Source organism: Cloeon dipterum, chromosome 1, assembly GCF_949628265.1.
Source record: "Cloeon dipterum chromosome 1, ieCloDipt1.1, whole genome shotgun sequence".
Classification (NCBI taxonomy): domain Eukaryota; kingdom Metazoa; phylum Arthropoda; class Insecta; order Ephemeroptera; family Baetidae; genus Cloeon; species Cloeon dipterum.
The window spans coordinates 32,153,919-32,172,025 of NC_088786.1; the positions used below are offsets into that span (position 1 = coordinate 32,153,919).

General features: G+C 40.9%; 4 protein-coding genes across 8 annotated transcripts in view; 1 reads left to right on the forward strand and 3 right to left on the reverse strand.

The window, feature by feature from the left end:
* heph (polypyrimidine tract-binding protein 1 heph) overlaps window positions 1–10,478 on the reverse strand; it is a 68,793-nt gene extending 58,315 nt beyond the window's left edge. For 4 of the 5 annotated variants that reach the window (XM_065482839.1, XM_065482828.1, XM_065482819.1 and 1 more), the window contains exon 1: window positions 3,446–3,605. The gene's annotated coding sequence lies outside the window, so the exon portion shown is untranslated. Of the gene's footprint in view, window positions 1–3,445; window positions 3,606–10,338 lie in introns of those variants that run through there. The other variant, XM_065482811.1, reaches the window with a different exon arrangement.
* Window positions 10,479–10,987: 509 nt separating this feature from the next.
* On the reverse strand, window positions 10,988–13,908 carry Skp2 (S-phase kinase-associated protein 2). Its single transcript, XM_065482938.1, has 6 exons — window positions 13,741–13,908; window positions 12,976–13,238; window positions 12,695–12,918; window positions 12,536–12,638; window positions 11,535–11,843; window positions 10,988–11,479 (listed from the first exon to the last, which is right to left on the reverse strand). The coding sequence occupies exons 1-6, from the start codon at window positions 13,830–13,832 to the stop codon at window positions 11,124–11,126; spliced, it is 1,347 nt and encodes a 448-aa protein (XP_065339010.1). The 5' UTR covers window positions 13,833–13,908; the 3' UTR covers window positions 10,988–11,123.
* Window positions 13,909–14,252: 344 nt separating this feature from the next.
* On the forward strand, window positions 14,253–16,113 carry pont (pontin). Its single transcript, XM_065482924.1, has 6 exons — window positions 14,253–14,597; window positions 14,660–14,834; window positions 14,894–15,006; window positions 15,063–15,321; window positions 15,376–15,574; window positions 15,630–16,113. The coding sequence occupies exons 1-6, from the start codon at window positions 14,328–14,330 to the stop codon at window positions 15,982–15,984; spliced, it is 1,371 nt and encodes a 456-aa protein (XP_065338996.1). The 5' UTR covers window positions 14,253–14,327; the 3' UTR covers window positions 15,985–16,113.
* Window positions 16,114–16,932: 819 nt separating this feature from the next.
* Window positions 16,933–18,075, reverse strand: Fdx1 (Ferredoxin 1). The gene is made up of 6 exons (XM_065496562.1): window positions 17,905–18,075; window positions 17,714–17,843; window positions 17,592–17,643; window positions 17,424–17,530; window positions 17,227–17,367; window positions 16,933–17,176 (listed from the first exon to the last, which is right to left on the reverse strand). The coding sequence occupies exons 2-6, from the start codon at window positions 17,832–17,834 to the stop codon at window positions 17,073–17,075; spliced, it is 525 nt and encodes a 174-aa protein (XP_065352634.1). The 5' UTR covers window positions 17,835–17,843; window positions 17,905–18,075; the 3' UTR covers window positions 16,933–17,072.
* Between the last annotated feature and the right edge of the window lie 32 nt (window positions 18,076–18,107).

The window sequence follows — 18,107 nt, forward strand, 5'->3', positions numbered from 1 at the left end:
TGAGGACGAGCCAAAAATCGCGAGGTGCAAACGCCTATTTCTGTGCCGCCGACAGGTGCACGCGTGAATCGGTCGATTGGCCGCCGCGTCACATCTGCTTATCTTGCATTTTTTATTTGCTCTTCTTGCAAGACAACTTTGTTGCGTCTTTGTTCGCAGATGGGCGTCGGCGGGGAGGCAATTTTTACGACTCTTTTTCCCTCTCCGAGACCCAAGACCCGAGGAGCCGACCGGCGGGAGTGGACTGTCAGCGGGCAGGAAGAGAGACAGATAGGTGGGCTTTTCTCTTGGGTAAATATAGATTCGGTTTGAAGTCAGTCAGCTCGAGACGTCTCGAGTTTCCCTCTCCGCCCGCTGACAAAACAAACGCAGCATTCCTGTTTTCAAAATCCAAAATGCGAATCTTGCAGCAACTCTGCTAACACTTTGATCATCAGCTAGAGCTGTCACGGCGACAATGTGCCTCACTCTCAGCTAGCAGAATATCAAAAACGGAAATGTAGCAGCAGCTGTCGTTCCCTCGGCAATGGCGAGGTTCGGGCTCGAGGCATTGCCAGCGTGATATCCCATATTATTAAATAGTATTTCTGTGGGTTCTTTTATTTCCAAGCTGAGTAAGACTGTGGAATGAGACTTCAATTGCTCTCGGAAACATCAAAGAGTTTCTCTCGAGTGGGTAACACTTATCGTTCGTCCTCGAGAAGTGATTTCTATGTGAAACAAGATTATAAAAAATTATTTACGAATGCTATGAGATCCTGTTTACACTTAACTTATCAATTGGTCAAATTGGAACGTCTTATTAAAAATCCTATCTTCATTTAAAAAAAAATTGCCAGGCATTTACTGTCATTTAATTTAAACTGTTAAATGACAAGGTAAAACAGTCAAAATTAGTTAAAAATATCAAATTAATTAATAAAGTCGTAATTAATCATTTTCTGGCACTATATCCGAAAACATGAAGCGTGAAAACAAACGAGGTAAGTTAGAGTAGAAGGTTCAAGCCCCTATACACGAATTGGAAACTGCGGCGAGCTTGGGCGTGGGATCAATATCGCCTTGCTAAGTCGCACAGGTTGAAATATTGTCTTTTCTTGGTTCAATTTCCCGAGCTGAGAAAAATGTCGGTGAAAAAGCGGCTAGGTGGTAGGTGATCGGCTCGCACGAAACAAATTTTTTTGGGGCGTGTGGATGGGCGGCGAGCGACAGCGACAACGCTCGTATGTCAGCGCTCGTCTCTCTCAATCATTTGCTTCTCTCTCTTTCGTCGTACGGCGCGAGGAGTCACGCAAGAGGATGAGTAGGAAAAGCGAGAAAGTTGACCCCGCGTGTCCCCGGAGCCCGCGAGTGCCCTCGCCGGCACACATTCCTCGTTAACTGCCTGGCGAGCATTGCACTTTCTATTGTCTAAATGCGTTTGCACGAAAACGAGAAGAGAGCCGTGGAAGAAGGCACCACGGACCACGGCACCCGCCCGCTCCTCCTTCCACCAGCCTGTATTATGAATCAATGGCCTCTGTGTTTGCCTTTTTCTCACGAGTTTTTTCCTCTCCATCACCGTGTGTGTGAATCTCCTCGCATTGTAAACTCTTAGTTTGTTTCACATGGCAAAATTACACGCTGTGTTGCATTTTTTACTTGAATACAGAAATAAAATACGTTCGAATTAATTTTCTGAGTGAATTTTTAGAAATTCGTGCTCACTTGAATTAGCATTTTAAAATACAAAATTTGGCGTGTCAAATTGATGTGGAAAAAATCCAGTTTTATCTGCTCGCGCAGAAGGTTGTAGAATGTAGTAGTTAGTTCGCAAATAAAACGTTTTTTTAATATTTCCAAATTATAATTGGCATAACCATAAAGAAATTCATAATAAAGCGTGAGATGTAGAATGATGCGACAACCGATTAAAAAGGCATTGCTTTAAAATCACTTTTCAATTAGGAAATGATTACTGCCCTTGAAAATATTATTGGATTGCAATGAGCACAAAAATTCGAATTATCAAAAAATAATGACTTAAAAACATCAATAACTGTATTATTTCTTTCCTTCGTTTCGCCTTAAGAAAAATAAAAACAAGCTCTTCTAAGAAACGAAATGTGTGTTGAAACAGATGTTTTAAATCAAGAAACTACACTGCGAGTGCAGTACGTACACATATGGAACGCAATTGAAAACAAATTTCCAGTGAGACGATTGAGAAACGGCTCGGAAGGGCTCAATTGAGTCAATTGGCCTGAAGGACGAAAGGCCCGTCCAACTGCGGGCGCTGGAGAAGAGTGACGACGGATGCACCTACCCGTCAGACGTCTGGCAACAATGGTTGCGTCACGTGACCTCCCAAATCATAAATAATGGGCCTGGGGGAGGCGCACGGCTCATGCGAGCGAGTGGAGCCAGCGAGAGCGAGAGAGAGAAAAGCAGGAATTTCGTTTCCTCTGAGGCCGCCTGTTGCTTTCCGAAGGGAACGCACGGTAATAAAGACGCGACTCCAGAAGGGCGAGGGGGCGGCTCGGGCGCGAGGGGGCTAGCAACAGGTCCACGCCGAGCGGATACCCTCCGTGAGGGCCCCTCGTCAAAGCAATTAAACAGTAATTCCGCTTTATCTCTACGACGAACAGCAAACACAATGATAAACGCGTCTTTTTTTCGAGCTGGATAATATCGCAGCCGAAATGCTACAGCTGCGTTATTATTTCCGCTACGCGTCCGCGAGCAGGTTGCCGCTGCACAAGGCGCGGCATTGTTCACACATCTCGCAACCCGAGGCACGGCTATTTACTTTTATTCTACAAGGCGGTTATTTCCTCCCTATATAGTTCATGCACTGCGGCAAAACGCATTTTCCTCGCATTGTTGTTATCGCAGAAGCACGGAATTGCGGTCGACGGTCGATGCAAATCGGCCACGTAAAAAAGCAAGCAAACTCCGCCCAAACGTCACGAAACATCGACCGACTCGGCAAGGAATTTTACATGTAAACAAAGATTTGTCGCTTCGTTTGCCGTTGACGCGACGGGTGAAATCGTTCCGTACGCGTTTCGTCGGCCGTAGAGACGTCCGTCTCGCAAAATGCGTAGAAAAACGGACGCGACTATTGCGTTCCATGGCTGGAAAGGGCGGCGGAAAAGCAGCAATAATTGCTGCGTTCCGGAGGCCATTTGCGTGACAGATGGTTAAAGCGGTGAATAACAACCGGTATTTCTCGGAAGACATCACATTTCCCACCTTGGCGAGGGCGGAAAAGCTTAACCTGATGCACACCGTCGTTACGACCACGCAAGATAATCCTGCCAAACAAGAATTTCCGCCCCCGAGGGCGGGCGAGGCGCCTTGGGCGCAGGACGGTACAGTCGGCACAACCGGTTGGCGCAGAAACACCGGCCGCGAGTGGGCCTGCGCGACCACGTGTTGCGGCCCACCAAGGGCCCTCACTTACACGAAAGGCTGCACCGGCCTATCTCACGGGGGCCGGAGGCCGCAGATGCCTACTGGAGGCGGCGGGAGCTGCTGAGAGGCGTCGGGAAGGGGGCCTCAAAAGTACAACTTCGCGGAAGCAAACAACACTCGATCGCGACTCACACTCGGCCACGCACTGAAAGCAAGCAGCGACGCGGGAACTCCCTCCCCTCGACGAGTGTCGAGGGGAGGGGGCCATCCGAGGCCCCCCGCCCCCAAAGTGAGACCTACCCCAACAGTGCAGCACTCTTCTAGTTTTGTGTTATGGCTTTTAACATGACCCAGTGCGATTTTTTTTTCTTTTCTGTCGCATCTCGCACACGTGTTGCTTCGCGCTCATTGACAGAGATTTCGCATCGTGTTTTTTTGTTTAATCAACTGTTGCAAGACTCTCAAGGAAATCACGAAGCTTAATAATTATACAGAATTTAATATACAATAATTATTATCGGTAACACGAACTCACTGAGGAGTAAAAGTTGTTACAAGGCTACAACTGTCAATTTTTTTAACATTTTTTTATACTCAGGAATTAAAGAAACTTAAACCCTTTTTAGCGTATCATAATTTTGATAATTTGTAACTCAAAACAGCTGCGTCAATAACAGGATAAAATTTATGATCATAAAAATACCAATGAATTCCTAAAATAAAATGTAGGTGTTTCTAAATTGGACAGTGTGCACTTTTATAGCCCGCAGATGAGATTTTAAGAAATGAAATTAAAATCAGCGCTTTTTTACCATCGAATTTCCTTAAATATTTTTGTTCCAATAGAAATGATTATTGCTAAAGTTTAGAGAGGGATTTGAAAGCATTGAGTAATACGATCTTGCGTAACAAATGGCGTCATAACACCTTTATTAACAGATATAATATGATGGTTAGTTCCCCTCCCTGTAATAAAACAACCCTTCGTCTTTTATAGGCTCTCTGTTGCACATCCAGCGCATTATGACTAAACTAAGGAATGTTAGGTAGTATGATTTTTCACCGAATAGATTCGGTTTTCCTGGCTTGTTTCTGATTTATTTTCTGATATAAAAGGTTTGTTTTGTTGTGTGTTATTGGGCAGTTTAACAGGCGAAATTCAGTCGTTATTTATTTATAAATCTGTTATATTATGTCACAAACGTAAGAATAAAATCTGTACTGAAAACAATACAGATTTTGAAGATTATAAAAGCTTTACCATGAAAACTGTAAATAGGGTTTACCTTAAAAAAATAGCTAGCTTTACTCTGTGTTCATTCTTTATCAGGATAAGCGGCTAAAAGTAAATAAAAATGTGAAAAACTCGCTGTACCTTAAATGAACATGCCCTCAATTGCTTTCACAATAATCCGCCCCTCCATTATTTATATTAAAAAATCCTCGTTGAATAGAGCTTTTGAGTTATTGTTTTAGGTCATAAAATTCCTAGACTTTGTAGTAAATATATTTAATGAAGTTCAAATTAATTATTTTCATTTTAATATACAAAGCTAATTTAATTTTTGCTTCGGAGAAAATACTGACAGCCTTAAATTAACATACAACTTTTTTCGTTTAGCAATTAACTTACCTGTTTGACAATTTGACCCAGAATTTTCTCAGATGGAACAAACAAATTCAGTTTGAACCGGGGTTGATGAATAATTTTTTAAGCTCCATATATATAAATCTTGTTCAAGACTATTTAGAGATTTTGACCTTTTATCTAGTAATTATCTTGCCAAAATATTGTCACTTTTTAGGTGGTGCAATTATTGCTTCACAGTATTTTTTTATTTCTAAAAAATTCGTACAAATTCGTGTTCAGATAAGTGCTAGAGCTTATTTGAAAATCAGTTTCATCCCAACAAGGAATTTTCTCTGGTTCAAAATCTTTCCCAGTCTCTTTAGAAGTCCGCAACTGACTTCATAGCCCTATGAGATCAAAAGATTATGTTTTGAAAACTTCCCTAAAATCATTTTACTACAAAAAAAAATTTTTTGGTCAGACTCGGCTTAACCTTACTTATTCAATTCCAAAACCAACCAAATTGAAATAAAAAATACGATAAAACAAAGTGAGAAGATTGTGATTTACTGAAATTCAATTTTCGTTTATTTATCGCATTGAACGACTAAAATGATCAAATCTCTTCTTGGAACTAAAATTATCTTTTTCTTGTATCCCGCGTTGTGAGAATAGCAGGTTGTTTATTTTTACGTATTTCAGAAAATTCCTGCTTCAATATAGTTTAAGCCACCGAATTGGCCCTAATCCATGAGCTTTGTCTCCTCCTATAGAGGGCTGAGGATGACAACCAAGAGGCCAAAACTAGGAGGAACGAGCAGAAAATTTCATTTGAAATATTGCTCACTAAATACATTCAAGCTGAATTGAATCTGTTTAAACTTGTAATTAATTTCAACTGAATAATTACCACAATTTTTGAGTGCATTTCCTCTATTATCAGCTATACCAACAAATAATGACATGACGTTTTCTATTTGTGGAACCATCAGGTTTCGAAAAGCACCTATATTATTTTATTAAAAAAATGAAGCTAGATTTCTCTAATGTACTGTTAATCTTTCATATAATTAAAACAATGGACTTAATTTTCATTACATTAAAAACATCCTCCTCTTTAATCTTCCATTCCCACAAGTTTTGGCTCACAGTCTTATGTTGTGGCTCAAAGTCTTAAGCATATAACTCAGATAATTCATAGGCTCTTAAAAGTAAATCAGTCTGCACGGAAAAACAGTCGACCGTCGTAAATCCCCAACCCAATACCAATTATGTACTACTTAAATCGTTTGGAGTGTATTCACATCAAGTGGAAGAACTGAAAGACACTTCAATGTTCCCAAGCACTTCCTCACACTAATTATTGCCGAGAGAGAAAAGCAGCAGAGACATTTCAAGAATTAAAATTAACGGCGATGAAACAAGCTTCATGATGGTAAACACGAATTAATTCTCAGGGGAAAAAAAACTGCCAAAGAGAACAAAGTAGTACATTTTCACGTGCTGTGTGAACTCTCACAAGCGCACGCAGTAATATCCACTTTTATTGATCCACTTTTACGAGCGTCGTGCACATATTCTGGCGAGAGAAGAAAGGCGAAGTGATTTACGCGTTGGCTAAGGGATGAGCGCAAAGTGGGCATTCCCGCGACGCGAGCGAGAGTGTCAATCGGCCGAGAGAAGAGCTCTTTTTTTTGCTCTTTTGTGCGGGATTCCACCGGCCGCGAAAGAGACACCAGGCATCCGAAAACAAGGCGCCGCGCCTCCCTCGGTGCTAATTAATGAGGCAGGTGATGATTCTCGGGCATTGCAGGCCAGCCGCGCACACAACAACGGCCCCGTTAGCACAATGAGTTATCGCGCTTGGAGCCACGCCAGGCCCGCGACCACTCGCGAGACAAATTGTGACCCCTGCCTAATTGATGGCGCGCAAGCTCTGCCGCGACACGTCCGAAACCCCGTCTTTTTATTGCTCTCTCAAGCTGATGAGCTCCTGCATACCTGCATCCATCTTCCCACCAGCACGTGGACAGCCGGGAAATTCATATAAAAACGGTACGGGCGTGCCTCCATTTTGCGTTTTATCAATGAAATATTAGCCACCCTTTTCCGCGGTATGCAAAATAGTCGCAGGCCCAAACCACAGAACGGTAAAAATTGAAACACATGCCACCCTGCAGGCTGCAATTCGATCGAGGCCTCTGCGGGGAGGTCAGTCTTTTATTAATGGTTATATTTTAGAATTTAGAGTTTATATATATCGCTTACATTCTAGTAACAAAACCCCTTTTTGATGGAAATGGTGCTCACCACAAAATGCCTCATTTGTAAACAAACAAAAAAAAATTGTTAAGTGAATTCCAATAGTTTAGTCGATTTAACTTTTTTATATTTGAACCATTCATGCTGAGACCACAATGAAACCCTAAAGGCTTAGTATTTTGGCAAACTTCCGACCAAGAAAATTATTGAAAAATAATATTTAAATGACTTCTCTCATTGTTGGCTTGTTTTTTTCTGCAAAGGGGAAGTTTTGACGTTTCGCTCTCCTTTTTCATCGAGTATTATATAATATTTGCCATTCTCTAAAAACACACGGGGAGGAAATTGAGTGAATGAGCGATCACCTGTTGATCCTCATTTGAAGCCTCTTCTCTTTCTCTCTATCCCACTCTCCCAGTCAGGAATGTGTTAAATGGATGAGGTTGTGTTTTTAACATTCAGGCAAGTATAGTCAGCAATTTTAGCCACCTAACGGAATCTCCTACCAGCGCTGACTCTTTGCTGGCTACACCTACTCAATTCTAAAAATTATTTAGATTCTTCAATCAGAATTTATGCCGTGAGCAGATTTTTAATCAGGAATTTATTTTTTTAATGTTATTGTGCCTTTAGCTGGAGAACGAAGAAAGATTAAACTAAAGCACGGCAGTTCACAAAGACCCGCATTTTCCCGGAAAAACCAACAGAATCATAAAAAACATTTTCGCGAGTTTTTCCTTATTTTTACGAATTTGCCGGAATACGTGAGTTAAAGTCAGATGAATAAAATATAACTATAAAAAATCTAAAAAGCACAATATATTGGATGTTAACATTTTTAAGAATATTTGATACTCCATCTTGATCTGACCTTTCCGTGAGCAAAATGGGCGAACCCTGAAAGACACAGAGGTATTATTTTGTAAAAATTAGATTTTGTTGCTTTCATTTCGTTACAGGCCGCACAGAACGCATCATATCTATAAACTTAAAACTAAACGCATGATAATTAACAGCAAGAAAAAATTTATTTTCATTTCATAACAATTACATTTCCGTATAGATTTAAATTGATTCAAGGTTGAACAATTTATATACAAGTCTACTACTATAGCAAAAATGTATTTAATTAAATAAATATGCCTTACGAAATTGCACACCACTTTTTGTCGTTTTTGTTTTAGTTGACACGTAGAAAAGCGATGCGCAAATTTGACCGATTGCTACAATATTTTAATTTGAAATTTAATTATATATTTGATTGAATGAATTGAACATTTAAGCTTGAAGCAAGTTAGAGCAATCCGAAGTTTCACTCACTATTTAAAAAAAATAAAAAATAAAGACGCACAGTAATACTTTCAGTGTGAATTTTAAAGGTAATCCGAATTTATTCTATATGCTTTCCGTTAGTTCAATCGAATTACACAGAAGGTCATGTCAATAAAATATTAATTTCAAAGGGTTCGAGATTTTTTATTTTAATTTTTAAACCTCCAAAGTATATAGCACGAACTTAGAAATTTGAATACGAGAATGCAAATTCAAAAAGACGATTATAGCGCTTGGAGACTGCGTGTAGGCTGTAAATCGTTTCATCTCGTCTGCGAGCACAGAGAGGCGTCGGTGATTTCAGGACCCGTGCCGGCAGCACAAACTTTTTACTCAGTGATTAATTAATTAGCTAATGAATTCCGGCGGTGTTTGGCCGAGGGAGGCGGCTACGATATGGGCTTGGGGGGCCAGGGGACATGAGACGCGCGACGGTCGGCGGTATTGTTTAGGCCTCACCTTTGCAGTCGCCTGGTGTAATTACTTAGCAGGCGTTCCGAGCAAGGGCATTAAATGGCCCTCTTTTCCGATTCACTCCACTGAACGGGCCGACAGAAAACGCAAACTTTGGCCACCGTTCCGGCCGCCCTAGCAAAGCAAGCAGCCCGCACGACACCAATTTGCTCGGTGCGCATGAGAGGAGCATAATAAGTAAATGATGCCTTTCTTGCCCTCTCTCTCTCTCATCTTGACTCAGCGGCGGCAGCACCGAGCATTCAAGTGGCATGCCATAACGAAGCGCTGCAAAGAAGCAATTTATAATTTTGTTCCGCCGCCGGCTGCCCTTATTTGAATATTCCGCCGCGCGCGCGGCAGCACATATTATACCCACTGAGCAAATTGGACGGATTCCCTGCTCAAAGATAATTTTGAGCCATTTGCTGCAATTCTTTCAGATAATGGTCAACTAGACTCGGGTCTAAACGTCCCAACTTTAACTTCAGAGAAGAATTATTGCTCAATTTTCCATTTTTTTTTGTTGTTACGAGAGTTAATTTAAACTATTCATAACTATTTATGTAACAGTTTGCACAAGTGCGCCATGTTCCCTTTAGATAAATTTATTTGTTTGATAACCATTCTGGTTTCTACAGATGCAGAGTCTCACAATTCCGGATTATTGAACGAGGAAACAAAGAGAAGTTTGCGACTCAATCTCACAATGTAAATAATTCAAAGGCTTTCCCTTCCACAAATAAGGCGAGTAAAAAAGCGCATTGAATAAGGAAAAAGCAAAGTTGGCGAGCACAACTGCAGGCAATAACGGCGGCCTGTGTTTTCTGCTTTTGATTCACCCCACCTCATCTAATTACAAAGCACGCAAAAATTGCTCATTAAAAACTTGTTGTCGGGCTGGCATTGTTGCGCTCGATCAATCAGAGACCACTTGCTACACAGAAAGCGAGCGAGCGAGTTTGCGCATTGCTTCACCCGCACGGGGTGGATCATTTTTCGCTGCTCGTCGCATGCGGCGCCAGCGAAAGGCCCAATTTTGAACAGAATCGGAAAAAGCGTAGCTCCTCCTCGTCAGCTAAAAATTAACAGACAATCCGATTCCGCTGGTTTTCGTCTGCAAACTACATCCGCTTGATGGGCGGTTGTTGCTTCACCATGCTGCGGAAAAAAAGCAAAGCAGTCCGCACCGTGTCGACGGCGAACGGGCCGAAATCACGCATAGCAGGGTTGGGAGAAGGCACGGTCGCCGCCCACCCCCGGTGCCACAACAACAGGGGCTGGTTGGTGTTGGGGGTGGTCGACGGCCGACGCCGCCGACTTACGTGTGCTGCTCGACGTGGCAACAATGTCCACCTGTTCCTCCCTGCATTCTGCGTTGTCCCTTTTCCCTGCTAATTGATCGGCGGTGTTTGCTACCAGCGGCGGCAGGATCACGGCGGGCGGTGTGCTGCACGTCTTGGCGAGTGCGCGCCGCGGTGGGAGGAGCCGCCGCCCGCCCTCCAACACACCGCCAGGCGCCCCGCGTGCCAACGACCATTGGGCGCCAGAAAAAAGACAAACGCCGTTCTGCTTGCTGAAATGTACCTTTTATTTCTCTAATGGTTTGATAAACACGACAAATGCGCAGTTTATTGACAACTTAACTGGCGGGGTTTGATAATTACATGCCGTTTGCTGGCTATTCATCTACTTGAAAGGATTGAAAGAAATTATTTAGCCCCTTAACATTGTAACTTAATAGAACAGGGTCAACCCTGGCTCACTTGTATCAAGGAGAACAACCAGTGTTTGACGCGTAACAACTAATCACATGCATCTTATAATTAGCTAACTTGGCAGTTAAATTGAGCTATCAGTAGAGAAAATAAAATTCATTTTTCCCATAATTAAACTTAAGGAATTGGTGCAGCTGCATGATTCAGCTCTGGCACTTAGAAACAAGCAATTTTTATGAATTGAATACACTTGGAATGGTCTGGTAAGAAGAAAGCTCTAAATTTAATTTCTACACTGCTTCACGGCATAGTCTATGCAGTTGGCACAGTGCAGCGAACTGAATGCTTAAAAGTCAAATTTCAGGAAAAAATTACCTGAAGTTAGACATCACTCATTCACGGACCTTCTCTCCCCAGATACTAGTTTTGCGGCAGCCGACAGTAGGTCTGCCAATGGTTGAAAATGGGCAGTTGTTCACAACAATATTTGCTTTCTTTAAATCAGCGATGAGAATCTTAAGAACGGCGTCGTGCAATACTCCATGAATCTGTAGGTTTGTCAGAGATTTGATGCAGGTGAGCGATTTAAAATTGGAGCTCGACATATTGTAGCAACGACTGAGTCCCAGGTCCTTCAGGTGTTTCAAGTTCTTGACTATGTTGTCTAGAGTCTTGAAAGTTAGACTGGTGCAGTCGCTCATGTCAAGTTGGATCAAGCCAGGACACTTCTCTAGGATAAACTTAACATCTAAAATTATACCAAAGTGAGAAGTTAGTAGAAAAATTGTATGGTTAAAACCTACGATCATCTGTGAGATTTTTCCTGCATCCCGAAATATTGAGTTCCTTCACTGATTTGCAAATTGTGACGCTCAAGGTTTGCAGAGTTTCCTGGTCCATCGCGGTCCAAGAAATGTTGAGAGTGATTAGCTTTGTGCAGCACGCAAGAATAGCTTCCAGGCCGTTAGACTTGATGCCAGTCGTGCTTGTAAGGTTGAGCACCTCCAAGTCTGTATTGTGGCCAATTTGCTCACAAGTCTCCAGATTTAGCGGGCAGTTCTCCAAGCTCAATTTCTTCAGATTTCGACAGACCCTCATTATGTCAGCAACACCTAACACATGATTATTGCACAGTTGTGATAAGCATATTAAACCAATTTAAACGTTTCTTAATGAAGCTGCAATAATTCTAAAAAAAAACCCTTAAGAGTGCCAAGCTACTGTGTTTTGTTTAGTGGTAAATTTATTGTATTGATGTAGCCTAGCATTGTAAGAAACAAGTTCGATGGTCACGAGTTTTTTATTTCACAATTTACGTGGGTTCGAAAAATTATCGAACCATACTTAATCAACTGACAACGTGGTCATAGTTAAATTTAAGCAAAATTCGGATTGCATTCTAAATTTTGAGGATTTTTCTGGGCCGTAAATAAAATTTAATTGAAAAGCAAAGCTCCAGCTCCTCATTTTCTAAAAGCTAGAAAACCTTTTGAGAATTAAAGCCTATCTAGATTTAGATTTGGTTTCCTGAAAGTAATATTTTTTCATCATTTTACTTCATAGTAATAATAGAATTTTATTTCGAACTAACGGAAATGGATTTAGATCGTCCTGCAACCGGCTCATTAAATTTAAAGCAATTCCAAAAGCCATTGTTGACGTGCTTAGTGTGATTTTCCTAGCCAAAGGATGGAAAATAAATATTTTCCTGAAATTAAATCAGTCAGATCATCCTAACAATCACCTTTGGAATATCATCATGAATGAACGGCTTCAAACTTCAATTTTAAAACATTTTAATTACCTTCGGCGGAGATCTGTGCCATAGTAAGGTCAAGGTACTCCAGTTTGCTTACAAAGTTGGGAATCAGGTAAGAGCTTTTGGGCTTGATAACCGGGCTTGGAATCTGAAAACAGTCGTCCTTTCAGACTGAGGACATTAGATAACTCTAAATAAACTTACAGCAGCTCCCGCTAAACGCAGCACGCGAACTCCTCTCTTCAACACATGCTCCAAGTTCCTGGGGTGGAGGCTCTTGTGGCCAAGGTCAATGCGACTCCACATGCTATCATCGTAAGCGATTCGACGCCAGCGCTTGGACACCAAGGCCAGTTTGCATAGCTGGACTTTTGGCAGTTTCAAGAAGATGATTAGCAAGAGCTCATCGGACAGTTTGTCGAAGTGACCTGAAAAGTGAAACTAGTATCATTTTCACTCTACTAACGCGGGAGAGGGAATATTACAATTTTCAGTTCCATTTCTCTTTCGAAGGAAGCTACTACTTAGAGCATATTTGTTGTCAGGGGTGGTTAGGTGCTGTTTGTTATTGACCGGTTGAATTGATTTCTGTTTGAGAGGGGAATCCTCAGTTGGCATTGGTTCCAGTGAGGAATCGCTGCTCTCATTTCCAGAGCCATCATCATCAGTATTATTTTTTTCCAGCTCCTCTAAAACCAGTTTGTTCTCCCCTAGTACACCTCCATCTCTGCTAAATCGCTTCCTCTTCCTGAAAATGGCATCAAATATTTTTAATATTAATCACAATAGAAATGTTGGAGGTGCTTCGGAAACGACAAAATAATGTAAAAATTAAATATAATGGGTGAGTCTGAGATAGGCTCGTCTTAAGCTGGAACAAAATAAGGGTGAGATGATTCGTAAGGGGTTTGATAGCTAAAACTGGGCACAATTTTGTGGCAGTGAATGACAAGACTCGTTTTTGCTCACTCACAATCAGTTTTAAAAAATATCAAATTCAATTCAATACAAAAGAGTTGTTAATTATTTGGATTAATAAAGGAGAAAAAACATTTCGATTCACAGAAAACCAATAGATATGTACTTAGTGAATATTCTAAGAATAAAACTTTAATACCTTTTGGCGCATAATGATTCTAAAACTGCCATATTTCAGGACAGTGGAAACAGGTTTATCGCCGCACATTTTGGCGCTAGACTTTACCCTTGAAATTCATAATTCTCATTACGGAATTATATTTTATACTCACACAACATTTGGACAGTCATTTTCATCAAACTCTTCAGAAATTCGAGTCATATTATCCCTTTCCTTTGTTCGAGTTCTTTTCGACGCAAGCATCTTTTGCCTGATTATCAAAATTTGCAAGAATTCGGAGCCGGCAAAGCAAAGACGAGCAGAGATCGCAGGTTAAGACCGGGAATGAATAAAACACACTTCTCGAACCTGATTGGTTGAGGAAAGGAATTATTTCAATTTTTCTCATTCCTCCTTGGATCTACTTGAGAGCGGAGGGGGGCGGTGCAAGCGCCACAAGCGGGAGAGCGAAAGCTACCATTCTGTTGGAGAGAAGCGCCAAAGCGATTCCGACATGCAACAAAAAACGCGCCAATTTCAAATGTACATGCACACACCATAGGGTTAGCCAGTTTCGCGGTAAAATATTGTTCAAATTCAAACGTTCAAAGTGTTCCGTCAAAAGGCTATCGCATCGTTGCCCAGGGTTGCTTCTGAAGATCGACCAAACAAAAGCAGAAGCATAGCACGCGCTATCAACAGTAATACACCGGCACAAGGTGTGTTGTTTCTCTCGTTTTTAAGGTTTTCTGTCCAAATATGAAAATTGAAGAGGTGAAAAGCACTGCAAAGGTGCAGCGGATTTCCGCACATTCGCACGTGAAAGCCTTGGGGCTGGACGAAAATGGGGCAGCAATACGCGCGGCTAGTGGTTTCGTGGGCCAAGAGGCAGCCCGTGAGGCCGCTGGTATTGTCGTCGAGATGATTCGGTCCAAAAAACTAGCTGGACGCGCTGTCCTTTTTGCTGGGCCACCAGGCACTGGCAAGACAGCCATCGCACTCGCTATTTCTGCTGAACTGGGCTCAAAGGTAATAATTAATAAATAATTTATCTATTCATTTTACTCATCAAAGGCTTTGTTAAACCAAAGGTACCATTCTGCCCAATGGTTGGCAGTGAAGTTTACAGTTCTGAGGTGAAGAAAACAGAGGTGCTGATGGAGAACTTTCGCAGAGCAATTGGACTGCGTATCAAGGAAACTAAAGAGGTGTATGAGGGAGAAGTCATTGAGCTAACTCCTGTCGAGACAGAAGCACCGTCAGCAGGTATGTTCAGTGATTCTGGCCCTTATTGAGTTGGATCGTTAATAAAATTCTCCCTACAGGCTATGGCAAAACCATAAGTCACGTTATTATTGGACTTAAAACCGTGAAAGGCTCAAAGCAGCTCAAGCTGGATCCTTCAATTTATGAAAATTTGCAGAAGGAGAAAGTTGAGGTATGTATGGACATTTCCACCAATCAGGATCTAAATCACAATTTTCTACCCGGCAGATAGGAGATGTCATTTACATCGAAGCCAACTCAGGATCTGTCAAGCGGCAAGGAAGGTCTGATTCGTATGCCACGGAATTTGACCTGGAGGCTGAAGAGTATGTGCCATTGCCAAAAGGTGACGTTCACAAGAAAAGAGAGGTGGTCAACGATGTTTCGCTGCACGACCTGGACACGGCAAACTCCCGACCGCAGGGGGGCCAAGACATTTTGTCTCTGATGGGCCAGTTGATGAAGCCAAAGAAGCTGGAAATCACCGGTAAAACTACGCGTCAATAATCAGTTACATAATAATTCATTTCAAAATTTGCAGAAAAACTCAGAGTGGAGATCAATACGGTGGTGAACAAGTACATTGAACAAGGCACTGCAGAACTTATCCCAGGCGTCCTGTTCATCGACGAGGTTCATATGCTTGACATTGAGTGTTTCACCTTCCTGCACCGCGCCCTGGAGAGCTCCATCGCACCAATTGTCATCTTCAGTACAAACAGAGGCCGCTGCATTGTCAGGTAAGCCTTTTCAATAACTTTGTCTGCTTGCCAACTAACAGAATTCAAATTGCAGAGGAACAGATGACATCTACGCGCCACATGGGATCCCCCTGGATCTGCTTGACAGGTTGCTGGTAATCAGGACAATGCCTTACTCGCGAGCTGAGATGGAACAGATCATTGCGCTTAGAGCAAACACCGAAAACCTGGCTCTGGATGACGAGGCTCTTAAATTGATAGCAGATATCGGATACAATGCCACTTTGCGATACGCTTTGCAGCTTCTGACGCCCGCGGCTCTCATCTCTAAAGTTGGAGGACACTCTTCCATCTCCAAGGATGATGTGTCAGAAGTAAACGGTTTGTTCTTGGATGCGAAATCGTCAGGCAAGATTCTGAGCAAGAATGCTGAGAAATTCCTGGCTTGAATACTTGAACAATTTAAGACTCAGTTATGAGTTGCAAACCTCAGTTCTATGTTGTGAATGTGACAGTGAAATCAGCAGATGATAATTTAGTTTTTTTATTGGAATAAATGATAAATTAATTAAAAAAAATTTGAGGTTTTTTTTTCTTAAGTTTCAATATTTGTTAAAAGATATATTTAATGTTATGTAAGTGACCTTCAAAAATCTTTAATATGCTGGAATGTTTCATTAAATACTGACAGAAGAACTCAAGGAAAATTCTGCACCAAATCAGTATAAGAATTTGGAGGGATAGTAAATTGTCAGCATTTTTCCTACTAACTCGATAAATAATCAGCTAAACTTTATTACCCTGACTAAAAAAGACATTTTGATCTTCGTAATTTACCTTTGAATAAATTTAATTAAATAAGAGCGATTGGAATTTGTAAAATCCGCCACTTCACTTGCCTTAACTGTTAGTCTTAAATTGATCAGTACAAATGTTGTTCACCACAGAAAATTGACTCATACTTTTTGCCAGTGAGCAGTGGTGACGCCAAAATTAACTTGCTGCTACTCTTATTTAACGCGGATGATAATTGCAACACTATTTCCAGATTTCTTTGCAGTTAGCAATTATTTAAATTTGGAATTAAAGAAACAAACACTCACGATATAGAAGTAGCTGACATCTTTGGGGTGCCTATCTACATCACTAGTTTTAGAAGCAATGAAAAAACGCTCGGTATGCAATTCTTACAATTTTTCCAAAGCATTTTTGGTGTGTAAGAATTATTTCACGTGTTCTTGAGTGAATTATTACGTCTGATAAATAAAAACGACTTGAAACAAAATTAAAACTTGCCTATAAACAACTGACCGATTTCTATCCTCCACACTGCATATAATTTTCCTTTACATGGGTGTATTATTATGCCTTGCGCAGCAAAACAAAGACTCAAGTAGTTCATTTTTTAAGAAAATCAAGTTTATATTAACATAACATTGTGAGCACTAACTAAGTTCCATGTGTTTGACTTTTGAAAAAAAATAACAAAGTAACGAATATGAATTCCATTTGTTGCGCTAATTTATTTATAACTTTTTCAATGGGGCTTTGGTTTGTGGCCATCGATATAAAAGTTCCTTGTGGCAGCAGGTAGCTGCACACGCAAACCTTCAAGCTCCTTATTCAATATGATTTGACAACCTGCAGAAAATGTTCATGAAGTTTTGTTTTAAAAACCTTCGAAATTTTACCCAATCTGGAATCCTCCCTCAGGAAAGGTGCAAGGTCCAGCAGATCCTCCTCTTTCTCAGTTGCCTCAGGCAAAAGGTCTTTGTGTTCACCTAATACATAGACGTGGCACGTAGTGCAGGCTAGGGATGCTTCACATGCACCTGTATTATTTTTTAAGTTGGTATCAAATATCAAATGAAATTTTAAATGAGATCACCTTCCATTTCTATTTCATGTCTGTGGGCCAGATACATCAAATTGTCACCAATTTTTCCCCTGATCGGAAATTCTTTTCCATTCTTGTCTACGTAAATGACATTAACTCTGCAAGGCATAAAAAGGAAATGATCAATTAATTATACAGTACATAAAATCAAAATCTTACACTTCATCCTCGCTTTTTGGTTCTTGATATTCATACTCCCCGTTACGATGAACTGTTGGTCATAATTTTTATTTAGTAATCAGTCAATTTCTACGATTTTAATTATATTTGCTGGGCGATACCTGAAGAGATAGAGAAATTGTGTTTCAATGTGGTTCTTGCTTGCAAAATATCTGCGGAGCAATGCATCTTGATGTAATTTATTCTAGCAAAAGATAGTCCACTGGCAAGCCTTCTAATCATGGTGGCAAGCTATAATAAAGATAAAAAGTATGAATATTCGTTATATAATAACCACAAATAATATACTCACAGATATTGCAAAATTCAAATGGTTTTAACACAAATTTTCACTGATGCAAATCTATTGGTTGAATGTTATTGCCTTCAAAATGGTTCTCTAAATAGATTCCGTGAATTTTGTAAATAGCTATCCTCTCGCAATGTCTCTACATCAACAGGAAAAGTAAACAAATCAATCAAGACAGATGCACAGCACTCGTGCACTTGTTGTTT